The sequence below is a fragment of the Monopterus albus genome, unplaced genomic scaffold (assembly GCF_001952655.1).
Source record: "Monopterus albus unplaced genomic scaffold, M_albus_1.0 scaffold72.1, whole genome shotgun sequence".
NCBI classification, from domain to species: domain Eukaryota; kingdom Metazoa; phylum Chordata; class Actinopteri; order Synbranchiformes; family Synbranchidae; genus Monopterus; species Monopterus albus.
Window position 1 is genome coordinate 2,038,617 of NW_018127952.1, and position 20,783 is coordinate 2,059,399.

Genomic DNA, 20,783 nt, shown 5'->3' on the forward strand with positions numbered 1-20,783 from the left:
CATGAGGTGCCATGTTGAACTTCCAGTGACTAGTATGAGAGCGTGAGAGTGATAACACTAAATTTAACACACCTGCTCCTCCTTCACACCTGAGACCTTGTACCACTAGCGAGTCGCATTACACCAGGGAGGGAAAACGGCTCCTTGGGCCCCATTTGGCCATTATCACTTAGGGGTGTACTCACTTTTGTTGCCAGCAGTTTAGACATTAATGGCTGTGTGTTGCATTATTTTGAGGGGACAGCACATTTACACTGTTATACAAGCTGTAGACTCACTACTTTACATTGTAGCCAAGTGTCATTTCTTCAGTGTTGTCACATGACAAGATATACTTAAATATTTACAAAATGTGAGGGGGTGTACTCACTTCTGTGATATACTGTATCATTTAATGATTTTTGGGCTACATGAAACCAAGTTTAGAGCAGTTTTGAACCCTTTCAATGATACAAATGATCTCTGTAAAGGCAGATTGTGGAAATGTTTTATTTGTTCACAATCTAATATCATATCACACACTGTTAGTACAGTCCTATATTTTTTTGTATTTTCTTTGTGTGTGTTGTTATTTTCCACCTCCTCTTTGCACCCACCTCTGGCTGCCACATATAAACCTGTATATAGACCTTCTTTGTAGTTTGGGCCTCAATAGTCACTTGCACATCCTCGTTTACTGGCAAATGTAAATTTTTGTTTTATGCACAGATGTGTTGCTAACAGTCACGTACAGAAAATGACACTATTCTAGGTCTGATATAGTTGACCAGTAATTGCTTTCCCCTGTTGTTTTTCCTGTACCTTCAAGGCAGAATCAGCCTTGCATGGCCTCTGTGATAGAGAGCTGAATGAAACTGGATCTGTGAAAAAAGGACAAGCACTCTGGGAATTGCACAGCCTGCATGCCTTTCGCTCAACAGGGCACTGACTGGGACATTTCCACAGTGGGGCTTTTTCAAAAGGGGCTTGCACTGCAGTTCCTGCTAAGGGCAGTACAGTAGGTCAAACGCCGATAGAGTTACAACCTCTCTTTTGTGAAGGTGTTGGACAAATTAGACCTCACAACTGCTTACACAGTCAAACAGGGACAGCTGCATCTCTCCACTCTCCAAAACCTGTCTGACTGCTGTTTCTTTGGGGAGCCATTTGTGAGAAGTAAGCAGGCTCGGTGATCAAATGATTGTTCAGCAGTTTTACCTCTGTCACTGCTGGGGGTGATGTGAATGGCCCCTTAAACTGAATCAGTGTGATCTTTGTGTAATACATGATCAAGCTGCCATTTTGGACTGTTATTCTAATGAGAGCTGACTAATGGTAGACGGTGCAAAATGACTTCTTTGGCAGTTGGTGGGAAAAATTGGCACTAGCGTCTGTAGATGCAGTTGTTGTATTTTACCTTTTATATGAAAGTAAAACTGAGCTTTTGAACAGTCTGGTAATACAGTAGCTTAACTTGACAAGTGGGTGTATAGAATATTTCTTTGAGCTCTTCCATTATTAAGAAAAAATTTGAATTGTAATTACAACAGTAATGAAACAGAGAATGCTGATATCCCCTCACAGTCTCTCTTGATGCTGTCGCAGATACTGGGGAGTCTTCCAGATTGGATTTAATAAGGCCATCAGGACAGGATGTGCTATATTCACACAAGGTCAATAATCAGGGGATGCATGAATTTGTAATTTCAGAGTTTGTGGTTTAAATGCTGTGTAGGACTGTTGTGTTGCTAATTTTACAAGTTTAATATAAGTTAAATAGTCACAATTTTTAGCAAGTTGAACTTATAATAAATTATGTAATTTAAATTCATAATTTAAAAACAAAGTGCATGTTCCCAGTGTTTTTCACCCATTGATTTATTTGTCATTACACTAAGAGCAGTGTGTGGAAATTTCTTCCTTTTAAAACAACTTTTTAAAAGTTAATTTGTAGCAAAATTAAGTACTGTCGTTAGTTATTTGCTAATACAAGTTAGTGTCTTGTGGCTTCTAATAGAACCGCAACTAACAATTCTTTTTCATTTTATTGATTACTTTAATTGTTCTGTCTAAAACGCATTAAAATAGTGAAAATGCCCATTTCTTAAGATTATTTTGTTAGCTTGTTTCATTTGATCAACAGTCCAAAATCAAAAAGATTGTGTACTATCATATATGACAACAAAATGTCAAATCAACATATCATTTGAGAAGCAAGAACTAGAAAATGTTTGAATCATGATGGAAATAGCCTACTGCTTGGTTATCACCGATTATCAAAAGAGTTGCTGCTTAATTTCTTGTAGATCAACTAATTGATTAATCAAGTAATTGTTGCAGTTTGAGATTCTAATCAGGGATGAATTTTGAATTGAACCATTATCAGGCTACTAGAGAGCTTACAGATAATGTAATGTTTTCAAAAAGCTAATTATGATGAAGTTAAAATGCCTTGGTCTAAAGATCAATACATTTATCAACAAATGTTTCCAAGTCTAGCAAAAAAAACATTTCAGATATCCACTAGAAAATTTAGTGTTGCTTATCTAAGTTGTCAAAACAAATGCACCATGGCTACTAAATGGAAACAAGAACTTACATACATAATGCTGTTAAGAAGATCATTTGGGGCCCCTCTGTGTACTGCTTGGCTGTGTTTTTTCCAGTAGTCTATATAAGCACAAAGAGAATCATCCTGTTTGTGGTGGTATTGATCTTATCGCCCTTACCACCACTCTAGTGTTTTGTATTCAGGCTTCCTTATTCTTCATATTTTTATTGCAAAGGCAGATAAGAAGTACAGATGCGAGTCTTAATTATTCAGGTGCACTGAGCTCTCAGCACAGTAAGCGCAAGATTTTCCAAACCTTGACTTTTCTAGTACCGGTTCTTCCTTGTGTTTAACACCATTGACACTAGTTTAAAACGACTTCCTAGAGGTTGAGCCACTGGTCTCAACATAACACAAGTTCTTCATTTAGGATATCCATAAGGTGCACTGATAACTTTCCCCCCCAGAATAGAGTATCAACACTATCAAGCTCTTCATCTGGTGGATTGGCTGATGCTGTGTAACCGTCTACCCCAAGTATATAAATACAGCAGTTACATGAATATGCATGCCTCTACTTTTGCATGGTGCAGAGTAATAAGGCTTGTCAGTGGCTTGACAAGTCACATTCTTCATCATTCCTCAACGAATTTTAAGAATCTCCAAAATTTTTCCTCAGAAGATTGTAACTATTCAAAATACCATTGTTTGGCCAATGTTGAATGCCAGTACTAATACAGTAATAACTGTACTGATAGAGCTGCCAAGAGCTACTAAGGCACATTAAAAGTTCTGCAGCATAATTTTAGTGTAGTGTGGAATCAAACACGCATTAAAGACGTTGGAGACCTGTTTTCACAGCCTCTCATGATGAGCACAAACAAGTTGATACCCAGCTTTTTCTTGCCAACAAAAAGGCCCTGTAGTCTTGTAAACCCATGTTAATCTGAGAACATGATTTAACACATCTGAATTGTGAAAAAAGAATTAATAGCCTTAATTTCTAAAGGTTCCATTTTGATCATACCTTTTTAAAAAGTTTTTTTTAATCTGTTGATCTGCAGTAGGCTATTTCCATCATTAGATAAATGTACAAGTAGCATGATGACCTTTCAACTATATTGTGTAAGCAGATACAACAAACTAGTGTTCTCCTGAGACATACACTAATTCATTCATGCTTTTAAGCTCCTCTGTTAAAGCAAGATTACTATTGTACCCTTGAGTTGAAAAGGCATCGCTCCATAAACCATGTGGGGGTGTGTGAGGCCAGCTACTCCTTATTTATCAGCAGTGACACTATCAGCAGTGCCTTGTGAAAAGAGAGCCAGTCATTCAGAACAGTGGGGCCACCTTGGCTGTCAAAGCAGGATTTAGGCTACATTTCCCATGGTTGCCATGACGACTGTGGGAAGTGATTATGAAGAGAGGGTTTTGGAGCAGTGCTGTCACACCAGTGGGTATTACCATTGTGGTTTGCGCAGTGATCATCAGAGAATTACTGGCTCATGATCAAAAGATTTTTTTTGTTTTGTACCCAGTGAAATGCTCTGTTCTGTAAAGGTAGATCTGTAGTATAATTATTAAGTCTGAATTATTAGACTAATAATGCTCTCTTCTTTTTTCTTTCTAGGGCAAAATGTGGTTAAATGGGACAGGAACGAGTACACCGTGAGGATTCTCTAACCCTTGCCCCAGAGTCCCAACCGTCTGAGAGGGTGTCGGACCTCACTGAGGCAATCCTGGGCCGTTGGCACTAAAATGTCCCTAAGTGGTGGCACTGCAGGCGGGAAAGGTGTGGACTCTAATGCGGTGGACACTTATGACAGCGGGGATGAGTGGGATATCGGTGTTGGCAATCTGATTATTGACCTTGACGCTGACTTAGAGAAGGACAAACTTGAGATGTCTGGTACCAAGGACGGCATGGCGGCACCACCAAGTGCAGTGGCAGCATTGCCTGACAACATCAGGTTTGTTAGTCCAGTGTCTGGCTCTCAAGGCAAGGAAAGCAAATCCAAATACAAGCGCAGTAAGAACTCTAAAGACAATACTAGCAAAGCTTCGGCTGGAGATGGGGGTAAAAAAGAAACTACAGGACGGACTCAAGGGGAGCCAACAGGCACAGCAGCGAGTGCAGTAGCTGCTGGCAATAATTCCACCTCTGGGAAGAACATGGAAAAGGGGGGCAAAGCTTCTAGAGGTGTTCTGAGCGGTAAAAAGGAAAAAGAAGGGGCCAGTGGGAAAAGTAAGAAGGACAAAACAGATGGAGCCCCAGTCGTGGCAGTAGCTGCTGCAGAGAAGGATGTTGTGTCTCAAGCCCAAGTTGCTTTGGGGAATAGTCGTAATTCATCCTTTGAGAACACACAATCAGCAGACTTGGCAGAAGCCAATCAAATGGGGAATATTGCACTTGAACCTGTTGGGATAATACCAGCACTGACCACAAAAACTGAACCAGAGGATGTGGAAAATGGTAATACTGAATGCAAGACATTAAAGAAAGTTAAAAGTGAAAAGGTAAGTTTTTCTTTGTGCTCTCTGTTGATGCTGCATGAATGTGTTTGGTGTTTTGTTATGCATTATTTTACTGATTAGTCTTGATGAAGGCAGCATGATTTGGGAAAATTGAATCGCAATTGTGATTTTTATATGCTATTTTCCAGCTTTTCTTCTGTGGTCGATTCACTCCAAATAAACTTTACTGTAAATCGCAGTAAGAAGACCAAGCCAGCATCCTCATACATGCACCAGTGGTGCTGAGGGTGGGGCTTAGTTTGCTCTGTATTAAATAGTATTTCTGTTTTTCAGTTTTCTCTCTATAACTACAGTACAGCAATAAATACAGGGCAGACATTTTTCTTCCTTCATTCATAAATTCTGCAGATATGAGCTCATCACAGACTGTAATCAGTGTATTAGAGTTTCTGAGAGGAAAACTAAGCTATACAAAATCACCCTGCCTAATAAACTCACACTGGCCTTTATATGCTGTAAAGGTTGACTGGTGTTTGTACTGGACTCACTGGGAGCTACGGCCCTGAATCCTCTGTACCCTGCACAGCTACTGCTGCTAGATGTACTGAACTATTTGAAGCCAAGTGAGACAATAGCAGTCACTGCTGCTGCCTCGGTGTTTAATGATGGCAGTGGTATGAACGGTAGCTGTGTGGCATAGCCGTGGGAATGATCTGTCTGTAGTTAGTGGAGGGAGACAGAGATGAGGAGAACAGCCAGCGGGCTGTGCTGCTCCACATGTGCAAAGATGACCGAGCCTGTCTTTATTCCTGTGATCCCACAGCTTTTCTAAACTGGTTTAGTTTTACTTAGTCTTATGATGCTTCCAGCATTAAAAGTGAGAAATTGTGTCCTGTATTGATCCACTATGAGACAATGGGAGGGAGTGTTTTATTTATCATAACGGGTGATCTCATATTATAATGGACAGGTGATAAATGTAGGGTTTTTTTTTTTTATGTTGGAAAAAAATTGGTGTTGCCTCACATGGTCAGTACCTTAACCAAGCAAGTTCATTAACTACCTGTTCCTGCTGTGGATCCAGTGATCTAAAACTAGAATAGGTCCAGACGACCGACATACTATTTTGCTTTGACATCAGAGTTTTCTCTTGGTTGTTTGGTTTTGGTTTGGTTTACTTGGTTGACAGGGGTGTGTGTATCTCTCACTCTAGTTACTATATGATACTGTATGATTCGGAGTGATTTTGATTCAGGAAATATTCTTTTCTAATTTAGCTTTTATTTGAAAGACTATACATATTAAAGTATCGGTTTAGGACCTAAAATTAAAACGGGTTAGTGTTTCCTCAGCGCACATTTGTATTTCAAGCAGCAAAAGCCAAACAGATAAATCGTGATGTTTACTCTTTCTAAAGATAGTAAACAATGGGCACTGGTGAACATTAAAACTCCCACTGCTATTTCGCCTTATTGTACAGAGCTGGAATGCCTTTTTCACTTAAATCCTGCTGACGTGTTATTGTATGCCTAACTTCAATCAGTCATTTGTCTAAATCCCACATTTTCAACAACACAGACACGTGTCCTTGCAAATTAAATGGCTTGTAGCTTCAATTATTGACTTCAACCCGACTGAGTGGAATTATCAACTGATGTGCTCTCAAAGTAACTACTAACAACACTACTACTTTTACTTGCCTCAAGCTGACTGTCCTTGCAGCAAACTGTACTGTTTGTATAGGTTCAACAGTGTGTCGCCTTCATAACATGACTACTAGCGAGGTCTGGTATTCTCGACACAAGTGCTGCATGTTCTGCACTCTGAACATAGTGTTAGCTAGTAACACTATCTCTGTTGCTTGCTTTAAGCTGACTACCAGAGGCCGAACAACATAGCACAGGGCCTTGGTGCAGACCATACTGTTGGGCCCTCATCCCATAATTCAGTTCCTATAAAGGGCAACTACTTGCTTTGGCCAACAACAGACTACCAGTCATTGTCCTACATATAGCCTCACTATAATCAATTAGAAAATAGCACATACTCACACCAGTAAAAATGCTCTCAGCACAGTGAAAAGGCCATGGACACTGTGGCAGATGCAACATGGACATGAATCAATAATTAAACAGTCAGCAGATAAAAGTACCATAGCCATGGTATATTACACGTGTAGAGGTATATGCAGTATAATTTACACCAAAACAAGTGCAGTCCAAAAGCTATTATACTGTAGGCTGATTCAAAACAGAGTGTGTGTATTTTTTTTACGCTGGCAAATGTAAACACATATAAAGCTGTGCTGCTATTGTATGTCACTTTAACTTGCAACTCATCTGCACTTGACTGTACTCACCTATTTGGATTCTCCATGATACATATGACTTTGTCAGATTTCTTGGCTTTATCGTTTTCAAATGTGGGAAAGTCCAGGCTACACCTCTATGTTAATGGAGGAGGGACCACTGTGCTGCTAGCCAGGGTGTCCTCTGTTGTTTTTACCTAACATTAGCTCATGTTTGCCTGTATTTGTTAATGACAACAAAGAGCAAACCAAAAAATAATCAATTTTCTTCAGTTTTGAAACTTCGTATTCCAGATCTCGCTTCTCCCTTCCCTTTGAGCGTTTCGCTTGCCTTTGTACGTCTATGGCATTTTGAATGAACGCAGGGTTTTTCCTCAAAGCTGAAGTTCATCAGTGAATGCTGGGAGGGTGTGTTTGATTTATATAACTTTGCCTGCTCCATGGGTGGAGCAAATGTAGCTATAACCTATGAGGAGATAAAATTACAGTAACCTTAATGGTAGCATGTAATTAGTCCCCCAACTGACTTAGCATTGCTGTACATAATTAATTTGCATTATTCGAACATTCATGTTGTCCTAAGTGTCCGTCTGGGCCCCCAGATGGTGCAGGCTGAGGTACAGCTGCACTGCCTGCTCAGCCAGTGCTGACTGCTCTGGCAGCTAACTATACTCTTTTGACCAGTTCAGCAATGTGTACCTTCGTAACCTTTTTCTCTCAAGGTCAGTTGTATTCCTGGTATAGGCTACTCGACACAAGCACTGCACGTTTAGCAGTCTGAGGTAGTAATGTTGCTTTTGTCAATGAAAATTATGACTAAATATAGTCGTCAATGAACCTTTATCACTTGACGAAAACGAGACGAGATGCAACGTAAATGCTGGTCATGTGACGACTGTAAATGTAAAATGCAATATTGTTGATGGAAAAAAAGACACTAAATGAGGTTTACAAAATAAAAACTATGCTAAAATGTCTACATTTTCATTGACCGAAACAAAATGAAATGAGATGTTATAACGTTATTTTGTTTCAAAATGTCTCCATTTTCATTGACCAAAATGAAATGAGATGTTATAACTTTATTTTGTTTTGTTTAGTCGGGTTATTATTATTATTTTGCAGTATTTCTGTTTCCTGTGTCTCGCTTCAGGGGCTGCATCAGGTCGCACTGCGCAGACGCAGGTGATGTCACCTCCTTAAGCCCCACTCGCGGCATTATTTAGAAGATGACAACAGAGTTAAGTCTGACACAGAGAAAGGGACCGATGGCCGGCCAGGATTCATCTTTGGGAGAAAAACAAGAAACGACATTTGGACATAGAAGCGGAAAAAGATGTGGAAAAAGATGGGGGGAAATGCGGCCATAAAATGACACAAAATGTGTATTGGATGTATTTATGAGTCTATAAGGTAACAATAATATAATAAGATAACCTTGTTTGAAATGGGTTTGGCTAAAAGAAAATTTTAGTTTCGTCTATACTACTAGGTACTTATACTATATTGACTGGGTTAAATAGAATTGCATTACTAAAAAGAGACATACAATTTTCATTGACTAAAACTAGACTAAATGTCATCAGTTTTCGTCGACTAAAACTAGACTAAAATAGTCATGGATAATTCTGACTAAAATAAGACTCAAATGTTCAGACTTTTAGTTGACTGAAACTTGACTAGACTAAAAAGAGTATGAGTGTGACAAGAACTAATAAAAACTAAAATGACAGCTTCACACAAAGACTAGACTAGACTAAAATTAAAACAGGCCACCAAAAACAAATGTATGAGGTAACTGCTAAAACTAGCACTGTGTGCTCATGCAGCTAACTCTACTGTGTGTGGCATTTTTCCTGGACCAGTGTTGATAAGAAGGTGTGTTTGAACACCGGCAGGAGATGGTGTGTGTGTGCGTGTATGTATGTGTGTGCGTGTGTGTATGTATGTGTGTATATATATATGTATGTATGTATGTATGTGTATATATAATATGTATATATGTATATATACACACACACACGCACAGAGGCAGACACTAGAGCGGAGCACAGCAAGAAGTAACAGAAAACTTGCTAGAGATTGATTGATTTATGAGGTCCGTGTTGATTTTAGAGTTCTTTAAAAGTCATTTGGTTTGAATCTGTGGTTTTCAGCCGATGCAGCCGTAAATGTGACTCCTGTATCAATTTTTCGATTCATATCAGTTTGTCTTTACGCTCCTGTTGGTTGACGTTTGGGTTTGCTTCTGCTGTGGCTGGTTGTTTTCAGTGTGGCTAGCAGCACCAAGGTGAAATTTATTGGTGTGTCTTTTCTTTGTCCACTCTCACTCATTTACTCAGCAGGTTATACTTGAAGCCTGCTGAGAAGGGTGGAGCGGAGGGCAGAGAGAGGGGAGGCTACATGGATTTCTTAGATTCTGTAGCATTTAAAAACAAGTTATTGGTTTGAAAATCATGATCTATTAAATTGCGAGTTTGAGTTTTAAACAATTGTTCAGCCCTAGTCTTGGGTTACGAATGTATTTCTCAAAGGCAGTTATAAATTCTAAGGTTTATTGAAGATGTTCAATTGTCAGTTGGTGGCTTGTGTTGCATTGTTATCTTAATGTTTGTAAAATTACTGTTGACAGAAGTTTAGTTAACTGAAGCCATTTGCAGCTACATTTGTATCAAAATAATAAATTACTTTAATAACAGATGTGCCCACAAATATTTTTTCTGTTATGAAGCTTAAGCTCAATATGAAACATTGCTAGAGGGCCTATTTTGGAGTATTTTTTTAGCGAGTGCTATAAATGTTCAATTGTGCCCTGAACGTCTTGTTTTGATAAGCACCATTGTTGAAATGTGTTTACAACAAGAATTCTGACTTCAGCTATCAGCTTTTCCACAAGCCATTACCAATTAACAACTGTGGAGGTTACATTTGTCTGTGAAAAGTGTCTTTGAAACAATACTCGCACTTGGACACAAAAGGGCCAAGCACTGTAGGGTTCTTGAATTTGTGCATTGTGATAGCTTGTCAGTAATGGCTGAAAGATGCACTTCAGTCCCTGAAGCTGTCAGACATATGATACATAAAAACACCCACTGCTGTTTTCTCTTTTATTACCACATGGTGAATAAGGGCACCCTTGATGAATATGGTGCTGAGACCAGCTACAGGAAATAGCTCACACAGTGGTGGTGTTTTTTTTTTTCCTCTTCTTGAATTATGTACTGTCCACAAGCCAGTAAAACCAAGCACGAATGTCAGACTAGAATTTGAGAGACAATATCAGCCATATCACATTACATTTGTGAATTTAAGTAAATGTCACATCGTGCTCCACTTTTTTTCCCCACACCATTTTAATGCTGCCATTGGCAGTGTTAGGTATTTTTAGTCAGATAGAAATTGAATAGATACTTTATGTATTAGAAATGTTTAGTGGAGATAGGATGTCTAGTTAGACTGTTAAATGCTTAGTCATGCTTATGAGTTTCTACAGGGTACATCTGGTCAAGGATAACTAGAGAGAAGAGTTGATGACTGTCAGCAGACAGGGTGTTTAATATTATTATTATGACGTGTATAACTGTAGCCTTAGCCATAATATGTTCTTATGTTTAATGTCATGACATGTTACTAGAAGTCTGTGAGAATGTTTTTAGCTACACACCACTTAACCAACAGACACACACACATTGATTTGCTTCATGTTTTGACTACTGCTATGACCAGCTGCAAAGCTGGCAACAGAGACGTCTCGGTTGACGTTTCTGTGTAGTATGGGGCTAGCCCAACCGAGGGGATATAATGTATAGGCCTGGTGGGTTCAGGGTCTTTCATCTTACATCTGCCTGTGAGCAGTTTGGAGGTACAAGATACCTGAGCGTGTAATGGTAATTTTACCTGTGATCCTTTGAATAAATCAGCACTGTTTTGTAGTTACTTGGACTGTCTCGTCTCTCAGAGTTAGCAATGGTAACAAGAACCAAAGACCAACAGCAGACATGAACAATATAGAGATCCATGTAGCTATATACCCACACTTATCTTGTTCACTCAGAGTTGATCTATCACTGCGTCTATTGTATGCCTCATAGCAGTCTTTTCATGCTCTCACAGTATAAAAGACAGCAGAGCAGGGAGGTGCTGAGGACTGTTTTTGTCTGTCATCGTGTTCCATTCTTAATCCCACAAGCCCCAGCAATGCCTGGTGGAGCAGTGTGTGGGGGAGGGAGCTGGTGCAAAGCACGCCTTCGTCGTTTTTTCCTGCTGCTCTGAAAGTGGTATGGGGGATGGGCTGCGAGAAAGCCTGTTTGATTCCTCAAATCAGGACATCCAGCCATGAACACAAGCTGTAGAGTCTCCTTGGACTGACTGCTATGAACAGAAATTTCAGGAAATCCTTTGCAATCATAATGTATTTAAAATGAAAAAGCTTTTGAGGGAGAACTACATGAATTAGATGACGGTGAATAAAGGAGAGAGGTCATAATTGCTTTTAAATGGCTAACTGGAGAAATGTGTCCCTGAAAACATGATGGAAAAAAGGAGCACACAACGGTTTTGGCAACCTCATTTAATGTGTTAGAAATGCATTTAGAATAGTGTTTTCTGTTGACAAAACAAAACCAAACAAAGTCTGTACACACTGCATCATCTGGACTTCAATGCCTACCTCAGTGTGGAAACTGGAACGTTTCAATACATAAGTACAAGGTGCAGGCCAAGGTCACAGGCAGCTAGAGTAAAGATTGATCCAAACCTAGTGTTACCAGTGAATGTGATAACACCTACTCATACACATTTGAATAACTACAGCCTTATTTTTGGAACTGATGAAAGCCACTGTTTTAAAGAGCCCATGGCATGCTTTTCCTTGTTTTTTGACTTCTCTACAATGTTACAACAGTGAATTGTCATTTTAGACGTGACCTAAAGCTAAAAAAAATGAGGTGTACGTATGTACACAGTTTATACACGTCTCGCAAGCTCTCGCTCGTGAGACTGTTTTGTTATTTAAAAACAAAGTATTACGTGATAGTTTAATGTTGGTGCTACGCTACCTGTTGGAATTAGTTTCACTACTTTGGAATGTATGTGGTCGTGTGGGGGAAGACGCAGCGACCACCAGATTTACCAGCCTTGGAGCTACTTGCATGAGAGTGATGTTTCTGCTACTCTGTGGAACCTAACAGGAAGTAAAAAAAAAAAACATGGTGCATGTCTGTTAATGCCTTGCTTCTGTAATGTTAGAGAGAATTGTTGTAAGGCTGGAGAAGTTACTATGTCTGCATTACGCCAGCTAAAATATGGGGTTTCTCAACTACCCGCTTTGTTTAGAATGTTACACATCTCTTTTCATTGGTACATATACCGTTGTTTACCTATCTATGGGGGAGAAATTCCAATTAATTAATGCTGTTGCGGTTCATTATGCTGCTTTTGAGGTAACAGGAGTTGTGCACATTCATGAACTGTCGTTTTTAGGAAGAGGCTCTGGTTTTATCATGCCATGACATAAATACAGGCTATTTGTTATGATGAATGCAAAGCTAATCTAGAGGTACCCAAGATTAAACATTAAATGGCTGGAAATGAGCATGCCATGGACACTTTAAATATTAAATAATATCATAATACAATTCATCTGACCTGCTGGTTCTGCACTAGCAGCAGCAGCATGTTGACTGCTGCCCTCTTCCTGCCCTACATCTCTCTCTTCATTAGCTACAGTTACTGCATCTCTTCCTGGCCCTCTCTTGCTGTTTCAGCTGCCACAGCAGCACTGGTTGAAGCCCACAGAAGTATTCAAAACAACTGCTCAGCATTCCCACATGTGCTTTCTTAAGTTTCTGACTCAGTTTTGCTTAATACTTCTGGTCCAGATTGTCTCTGTGCCTCATCAGGGTGAGCCCTTTGAGTCTTTGAAGATATTTTTTCAATATTCCTCTGAACTGAGGGAGCAAACATTCAGCATGAGACTTAAACTCCACTGGCTAGCTGCGAGGTTCGAACTCAGAGCCTTCTTGTTGTCAGGTGTCCGTGCTAACCACTGCGCCACTGTGCCACACATATTTGTTATTGGCTCAGATTGCAGTAATGCAAATTAGTAATTTCACTGTTTCTCAGTAAAAACATATTTGTTGCTTTAAAGCCATTGCTTTTGTAATAATTGTTTATGGGAAGCGCAACCTGCAGTTCCAGCTGTGGCCATGATGCTAAAATCACAGCCAAGTGCTGTTTCTCAGAGCTTTGGAGAACCTATTCGATAAGCTGCTTGGTATGAGTACATTACAGTGTACCTAGCATATAAACTGTTTAGCATGTGTCCTTCAGGCTGAGACTGTAAAAGTAAACAGTGCTAAAAACAGAAGAACTATGTTTCGCAGCCATGTAAACTGACAGTCCAGCTGTGACATCAGTCCCGTCCTGTCTCTCTCCAGCTGTGACATCCCATTCTGAACTCCATTTCAACATCAACCAAAGCAATCCCCATGTCTAAAAGGAGTGTCACATGGTTACCATTACAGATGTGGCAGTAGAATCAAAGTTCTTCATCAGTAGCTAGTGCTCAGTATCTATAGGCTAGATTTTTTTATTTTTTTATCTGTACAGCCCTTGAAATTAATAAGCAATCGGATGAAAAAAATGGGCGAAAAATAACTACTGACCTGATTCACAGCTTCCCAACAGTTTCCTGTGCCATGGTCGAGGAGTTTCACATTTCTCTAAGTATTTAGTCCACGTGGCTTTTAAAATGTCAATTCAGCTTTTTGATTTGTGTAGCATTGGTCTGTAAATTATTTTTCCCACAGTGAAACGTGTCATTTAATATGGGACTTGTATTCTAAATTTTCAAAGGTTGTAAATATTGTGTATCTTGTGAATATTTAAATGAAGCAATAGCTTACAACAAAAATATTTGAGAAAACAGTTAATGTCAGGAAGTAGATTTGGACATCCGTTATCTTCATTACAGTTCAACTGGTAAAAGATGTAGCAGCCCCAAGTTCAGTGTAGTCCAAACATGAATCACCATGTGTCTCACTTGCAATCTTGTCCTCCATGGTAGAAGTGTAATAGCGTGGTTACATTGTCTGTGTCCTAAGTTAAAGCTCCCTTAAGCATTGGCTTTCGGATGCTGAATAAATCATCTCTGCTTCTTCGTACAAGTGCTAACCACCTCTGAGTGTGTCTCATTCTCCCACCTCTCATTATACAAATGTAGAAGAGTAAGGCATTCATCAGCTGCCTCGATGTGCGACTGGCCTTGATAAATGGAGCAGCTCTCATGGAAAATTACATTGGCAATGTTACTTTGAAATGAGGGGAGAGAAAGGAAAGGCTATACTTGAATGAAAGAGCACAGCCACTGCTCTGTATTGCTGTTGATGTCCAGCTCGGCAAGTGGAAGGATCTCATGAGAGCTAGCTTGAGTTCTTTCTGTTTGCCTGTCTCTGACTGACTGTTGCTATTGTGTTACAGTTCATTACTTTTAAATAGTGCCAGGGCTTTTAAAGGCTCTGGAATTGAAGACAGACAGTGACTTCTTTTAAGAAGAGGAGCAAATTGCATCAAGAAGCTCACTACAAAGTGAGGCTTTTCGCTTACTTGTTTGTTTTCTAGTACCATTAATTCTGTAGAGATGAGCAGGGTTGTTGCTTTAATAACAATTGACAACATTTAACTGAACAGTTAAACAATTTACATAAAATTTTTCTATTTCTATTTATTAAAAGTCTACTGAAGTAAAAATGTGTTGGACATCCTTTGTATCTTGAATTATGAGCATTTAAATCTCAACTAAATGTACATCGTTTGTGGTCATTAGTGGTGTATTAAGTGTCAAGAATACACTGTGAGAACTGATAGTCGATGACCAAACACCTTCAGAATCCACCACCTCTGTCAGACGTTGGCCTGAGGAGTCTGTATCCAGCCATTTCTGAAATTGGCAGTCTGATCCACATGCTGTCATTGGCTAGCTGAGCAGATGTGAGAAAGGAGCCAGTGCTTGAATTCCTACGCATTTGATTGACTGGGTTCATGCTATTGGAAGATAAAGTCATGCCGGCAGCAGGAACTGACATACCGTATATGGGGATGAATAGATAGATAATTTTTTATTGTCATTGTAACACATACAAGACTTTAAAGTGACCTCCAGTTGGTCAATAAAAAAACATAACATATAAAATAGAAACCTTTAAAGACAATGTAAACACTGTGGCACATCAACGCATTCTACGCAAATCCACATATTTATGAAGTCAACGTAAATGGTTACATTGGCGTGTTGTTCCAGCCCCACTATAAACCCTGTCGTTTTTTATTGTGTTGAGATGATGCCTCTTAAGAACGAGCTCTGTTTGAACGTAACCCAAGTGTCATGTATATGATGGGAGAAATTATATCTGGGTTTCACTGTCGGGCTTGGCAATATGATTAAACTAAATGTGATGATAGGAAATATAAAAATGTATTTTCACTACTTTCTGTCATAATATGGCAAGTGTGCAAAATAATCAAATTTATGTTCAGTAATAAAGTCAAGTTGTTAGTTTTTAGTCACAGCCTGCTTGGAACCATTCAGCTTTAAACAAACAAGACAACATATTCCCACGTTCAGCAGAAAGTTGATAAATGATAGTAGTGAATTATCTCCCAGCCCTGGTTTCTGCTTTGTTGCCTCAGTCTGTTTGAAGCGTTCACCCTCAGGGAGTCCCTCACTATTACACTAAGTAAACACTTGACACTAATTGTTTTCCACGTCTGCCATTAGCTGCTGCCTTCACAATAATGTGAAAAGCTTTGAGCTTGTGTTCAAAACAGAGCACTAGACTGCATAAAGTACAAACATCAAATGAATTCTAAGGAAGTTGAAAATGGACATAATGACTATTGACTTCAGCTGTTTAGGATATAGAACATGTAATTATAGTAATAGTAAAACTGGTTGGATCCTTCATATTTTCATTAAATATAAACGTCCAAGTCCGAGGAATACCCATCTTTTTTCAGAAGGCTAAAACAGTGTGTTTACCATGCATTTTACAGTGTTCCTGTAGCTGCTGGAATCGGGGTAAGTCGGAATGGCTCATCTAATACCTTGATTGAAATAAAAAAGAAAACACTACAGCATGCTGATATTTGTCAATGTCACAGTTGAGTGGCTGTTGTGCAATGATTGTTGTGACCGTTGGGCGATTGTCATTTGAAAACAGAAGTTAGAGGGCTTTTTGGCATCCATAACCTTAATATTATCCAAAAATATGCTGTGCTAAAACCTTAGTAGTTAAAAATATGTTCTCTAAAGAAACATTTAAACATAATTGCATCAGCACATTTTCCACCGCACCTTTTTTAAATTTTATTTTACAGTTTTTACAAAACATGTTGGGCTGCTTTTGTAAAAAGCAATCCCAGATCTGTCAGCAAAGCCTCTGTTATGCTTTGTCTGTTTGCTCTTGTCTTTCTCTGTCCTAAGCTTTCGACAAGGTGTGTTGTGGTGTGTCTGGATCAGCTCGCTATGCGGGAAGCATGTGGTGGGGGGAAGGGAGTAAAGGCTTGTACAGCTAATTCAGCTCATGAAAGACTTATGCAGCAAGAGCAGCTGTCTCCCATTGTCAGCCTGCAAATTTCCAGCGTGCCTCATTTTGCCTCTCAATACGTGAGTAGCGAGAGCCAGAGAGGGGAGAACAGAGAAGAAACAAACTGAAAAAAGGGGAAAAACACAAGCAGAGAAAGAGAAGGAAAATATCAAGACTTTCATTGCTCTAACTCAGTGTAGGCCTTCTGTTTCTTCTATTTAAAACTGTGGTGGATGTGTGGTTGGACCATAGTCTAATAATAAACTGTGAGCACTATGCAGACAGATAAAAAGGGCTTTGCTGTGGTGAAAGGGGAGAGAGAGGGCAGAGGAGAAGGAGGTGTGGGTGGGGGTAAGGAACTGCTGAGATTAGGAGAGGAGAGAAGGAGGGTCGAACAGTGTTATGAATGGATAGAGCCTTTAACCCCCCAACACACTGAATAGTTTGTCACAGGCTGCTACGGCTGTATGTGGAATGAGAGGAGCTGGCTGAGAGCTCTTGGATTCCTGAATCCTTGAGGCATGTGGTCTGATTAGCAGAACAAAACCCACACAGTGGGGAGGAGCAGACAAGGTCCCCCACCCCTCGACTGGAATTTTCTACCAGCGAGGGAAGAGGTGGCTCAAAGTTTGTTCTGCTTTGCAATGGCTGTAAAAGAGTTAGCAGACTGTTTGGGGATTTCTCACTTGTTTCTGAAGGCTTTGTCGCTGGACAATCTCTATTGTCTTGGCCATGTGAAAAGAATATCCTCCTCTTAATTCTTGGCCCATGGTCGTTCTGATGCACATATTACAATTATCAAGACTGAGACAAGTTTGACCACCAAATGTTTGAGAAAATATTTTGTTCAAGAGCTTAACTGCTTGTGAAAGAATTGTAACTTTACAAAGAGGAAGGTAACCGCAAGCTGCAGTGCTTCAGCAAGAGGGGTTATAGAGAGAATTGTCTTGCCCTTCCCCCAGTACTTTTCTAAGCCAGTTTGTTAAACAGAATAAATTCAGGGAATCACTCATGTTTCTGTGGAATATTTCACCTCATTGCACCATGGCTTGTTGCCTTGAACAATACAGCGTGCTCAAGCTTGCTGTATATACTAGTCAGATTCTTGACTCGCTCCTTAGCACCAGCTCCCACTGTGTGATTATCTATAATTGGCCTAAAAATACCACTTGACTGGTTGTATAGACCTTTGGGAAAACAAGTATACGCATGTGTGGCTCGTTTGTTTCTGTCTTGGGTATTTGCTGTGTGGTTTCACTGGGGTCTTTCTTCTGAAGTACTGGACAGGGGAAACTCTAATGAAGGTCAAGTGTCCTCAGTGTTTTTTGAATAAATTTAGAAGAAGACAAAAAACTTTTTTAATTATGGAAGATTTGCACTACAAAGCCCTTCATTTGTAAACAAAGTGGTAATGAAACAAGGCGTGTTCATAGTTTAGCAGGTCCTGTTATTAACTTAAAGTAAGCAGAATTTCTTTTGCATTAGGTGCAATGAAAATCATATGCCATTAGAATCTTTATTTTCTAGCTATAAGAGATATTTATACTTATACTTTTTGTTTTCAGCTCCTGTTGCACACAGCTAGTCTTGTCATTTAACACAGGTAGACGACTAAACAAACAGACATAACAGCTTATCCGTTTTCCTATCTGTCAGATGGTGTTGCTTGGGGGTGTTAGTTTGTGTTTTCTGGCTAAGGAGGTTCTCTGCGCTTATTCCTCCTGTTACATTTTGCCGCATGTCAAAAGCTCGTCTGCCAAAATTAGAGCAACAGTTCAAATTTAAGCATGAAAAATTTGGAGACACCAGTTAGATCCAGTGCGTGCCCTCCTCTGTGCTCCTCTTGCCTAAGAGCAAAACTGAGAGGTCAGCCTCGAGAGCAAAGCCTTTATATGAGCTTGCGTCTAATCCAGTGACTATCATGCCCATTTGGACCATAACTGAATATCATCTGTTTAAATAAGGAGCTGCCTGCTCTATATTAAAAAGAATATAACAGTATAGAGGTCTCTTCTTTCTTTTATGAGAAGCATGCGTTAGAGGTTTGGTGTCTGTACATGTGAGTGTGCATGTGATGCTGCCAAAGCATCGACTACAGATCTGAGATGAAAGGATTTTCTCTCCCATTCTAATCCACACAGACAGCGAGGTCCTTATGTTTATTCCCATCCCCTTCGCTCTACTCATCTCTTTGAATGCAGGGCCTTTCTAATTCACCCTAAAAAGGGTTTCAAAAGGGGATTACACTGCTGGTGGAAATTAAAGGGAGAACACGTCCGTCCTTCGGGACCAATGTCAAACATTCACGAGTCGATAGATGCATAGTATAGGGCCGCATTTGGAATAGCTGTAATTGGTTTGCATTTCTCTGGGCAGTTTTGTTTTTCAAAGCAGACTTTTGGCATTGGTTAATGGTTTATTAATATTTTTGAGAGGTTATTAATGTACATTTTTGCTAGTTATTGAAAATTACCCAAAGATTTATTGATGTGCAGAAAGCAGCACCAGTACATTTACTTACATGCACTGTGTTGGTCTGAGTGCTGTATTATCTTATGGTTTGCAGTTGTACAAACTGTTGTTATTCAGTGCAGTGCCAGTGTCTGTTTATGCCAGGTTTATTTTTTTTTTTGTTTGTTTTGACAGCTCTTAGGTCATGGCTGGCTACTTCGGTTTTATTAAAGAACGAAAGCAGGAGCACTTTAAGGTCAAAGGAAAATCGTTCAAAAACATCTATTATTTAGTAAAGGGCTTTTTTCACCTCTTTTCTTCATTTTTTGACATCGTGATAAATGTCATATCATGGACTTTTTATCGTGGGAATATCGTACTTTGAATTTTTAGTGTTGTTACATCCGTAATAGGCAGAGTGCATTATTCAAACTTTATTCTGTATGATCAGCTGTATTTACTTAGATTTACGTATTTGCCAAAGTATGCTTGTCATGAGACTATTACACTGTAGATCGTCACATTAAATGTGTCTGAAAAAGAACTTTTTAGAATGAGGTAAAGCATCTTGTGGCTCACTGACCTGGGCCTCAGTCCAACAACTTAACGCTCCATCACCACCGAATCCCTTAAATCCTCATCTTAGTTTAATGCTCCTCAAATAAATAAATAAACTATATGTGAATTAAGTGTACAAACAGCGTTGGACTGGACAGCTCCCCTGCCCTAACTAAAATTTTTCTTTGCTGCCAAGTCTATTCAGAGTTGATGACATGGGACTATTTGACTTTGGCATCAAGGAGTCTGCCGCTGTTTACATGACTTTTTAAATTTATGCAGCTGGCAGTGGCTTTTTGACCAGGGCCAGACTTGGCCCATGAAGTGATGAGAGCATTAAAATAACAATATATAAAAAGTTATGATGAAGTTATTATCAGCTGTACAACTCTACGGTGCAGATGACTCTGCCAGACATTATGTTAAAAGTGCCTGATGACTTTTTGAAATATTTAATGCCAAACAAGAGGCACTATACACAAATTCTAGCTTAACAGCAGTCCATCCATTATACTGTACAGTGTGTGTGACATTTTCTGAGCTATTTATGGACTAAATGTTAAGACATATTGGAATTGACACCTCATGCCAGATTTTCTGGAACTTGACCCTTTCATACCTCCTCTGTCCAGCAAATCAAGTTTTCTTAATAACACAGACTCATTCTGGACTTTGATCCCTGTAACTTATAAATGATTCGCATTTACATGATTTATTACATTAAAAGCTTAAAATGCCATTCATGATTAATTTAGGTTGTCCTCTGCTTATACCTCTCCTCAAAAATTGGCTGTGTGCCAGTGCGTTTTATAGTCTCCAGTGTATGAAGGATTGATTTTCTCATGCTGTTTCCTTTCCTTAAACAAGAGTACCA

The 20,783-nt window shown here is 39.4% G+C and overlaps 1 protein-coding gene across 5 annotated transcripts in view; it reads left to right on the plus strand.

The window, feature by feature from the left end:
• znf609b (zinc finger protein 609b) overlaps nucleotides 1-20,783 on the plus strand; it is an 83,137-nt gene that overhangs the window by 24,564 nt on the left and 37,790 nt on the right. For all 5 annotated transcript variants that reach the window (XM_020605683.1, XM_020605682.1, XM_020605686.1 and 2 more), the window contains exon 2: nucleotides 4,164-5,050. In XM_020605683.1, coding sequence (XP_020461339.1) covers nucleotides 4,292-5,050 — 759 coding nt within the window. In that variant the 5' untranslated portion in view covers nucleotides 4,164-4,291. The remainder of the gene's footprint in view (nucleotides 1-4,163; nucleotides 5,051-20,783) is intronic.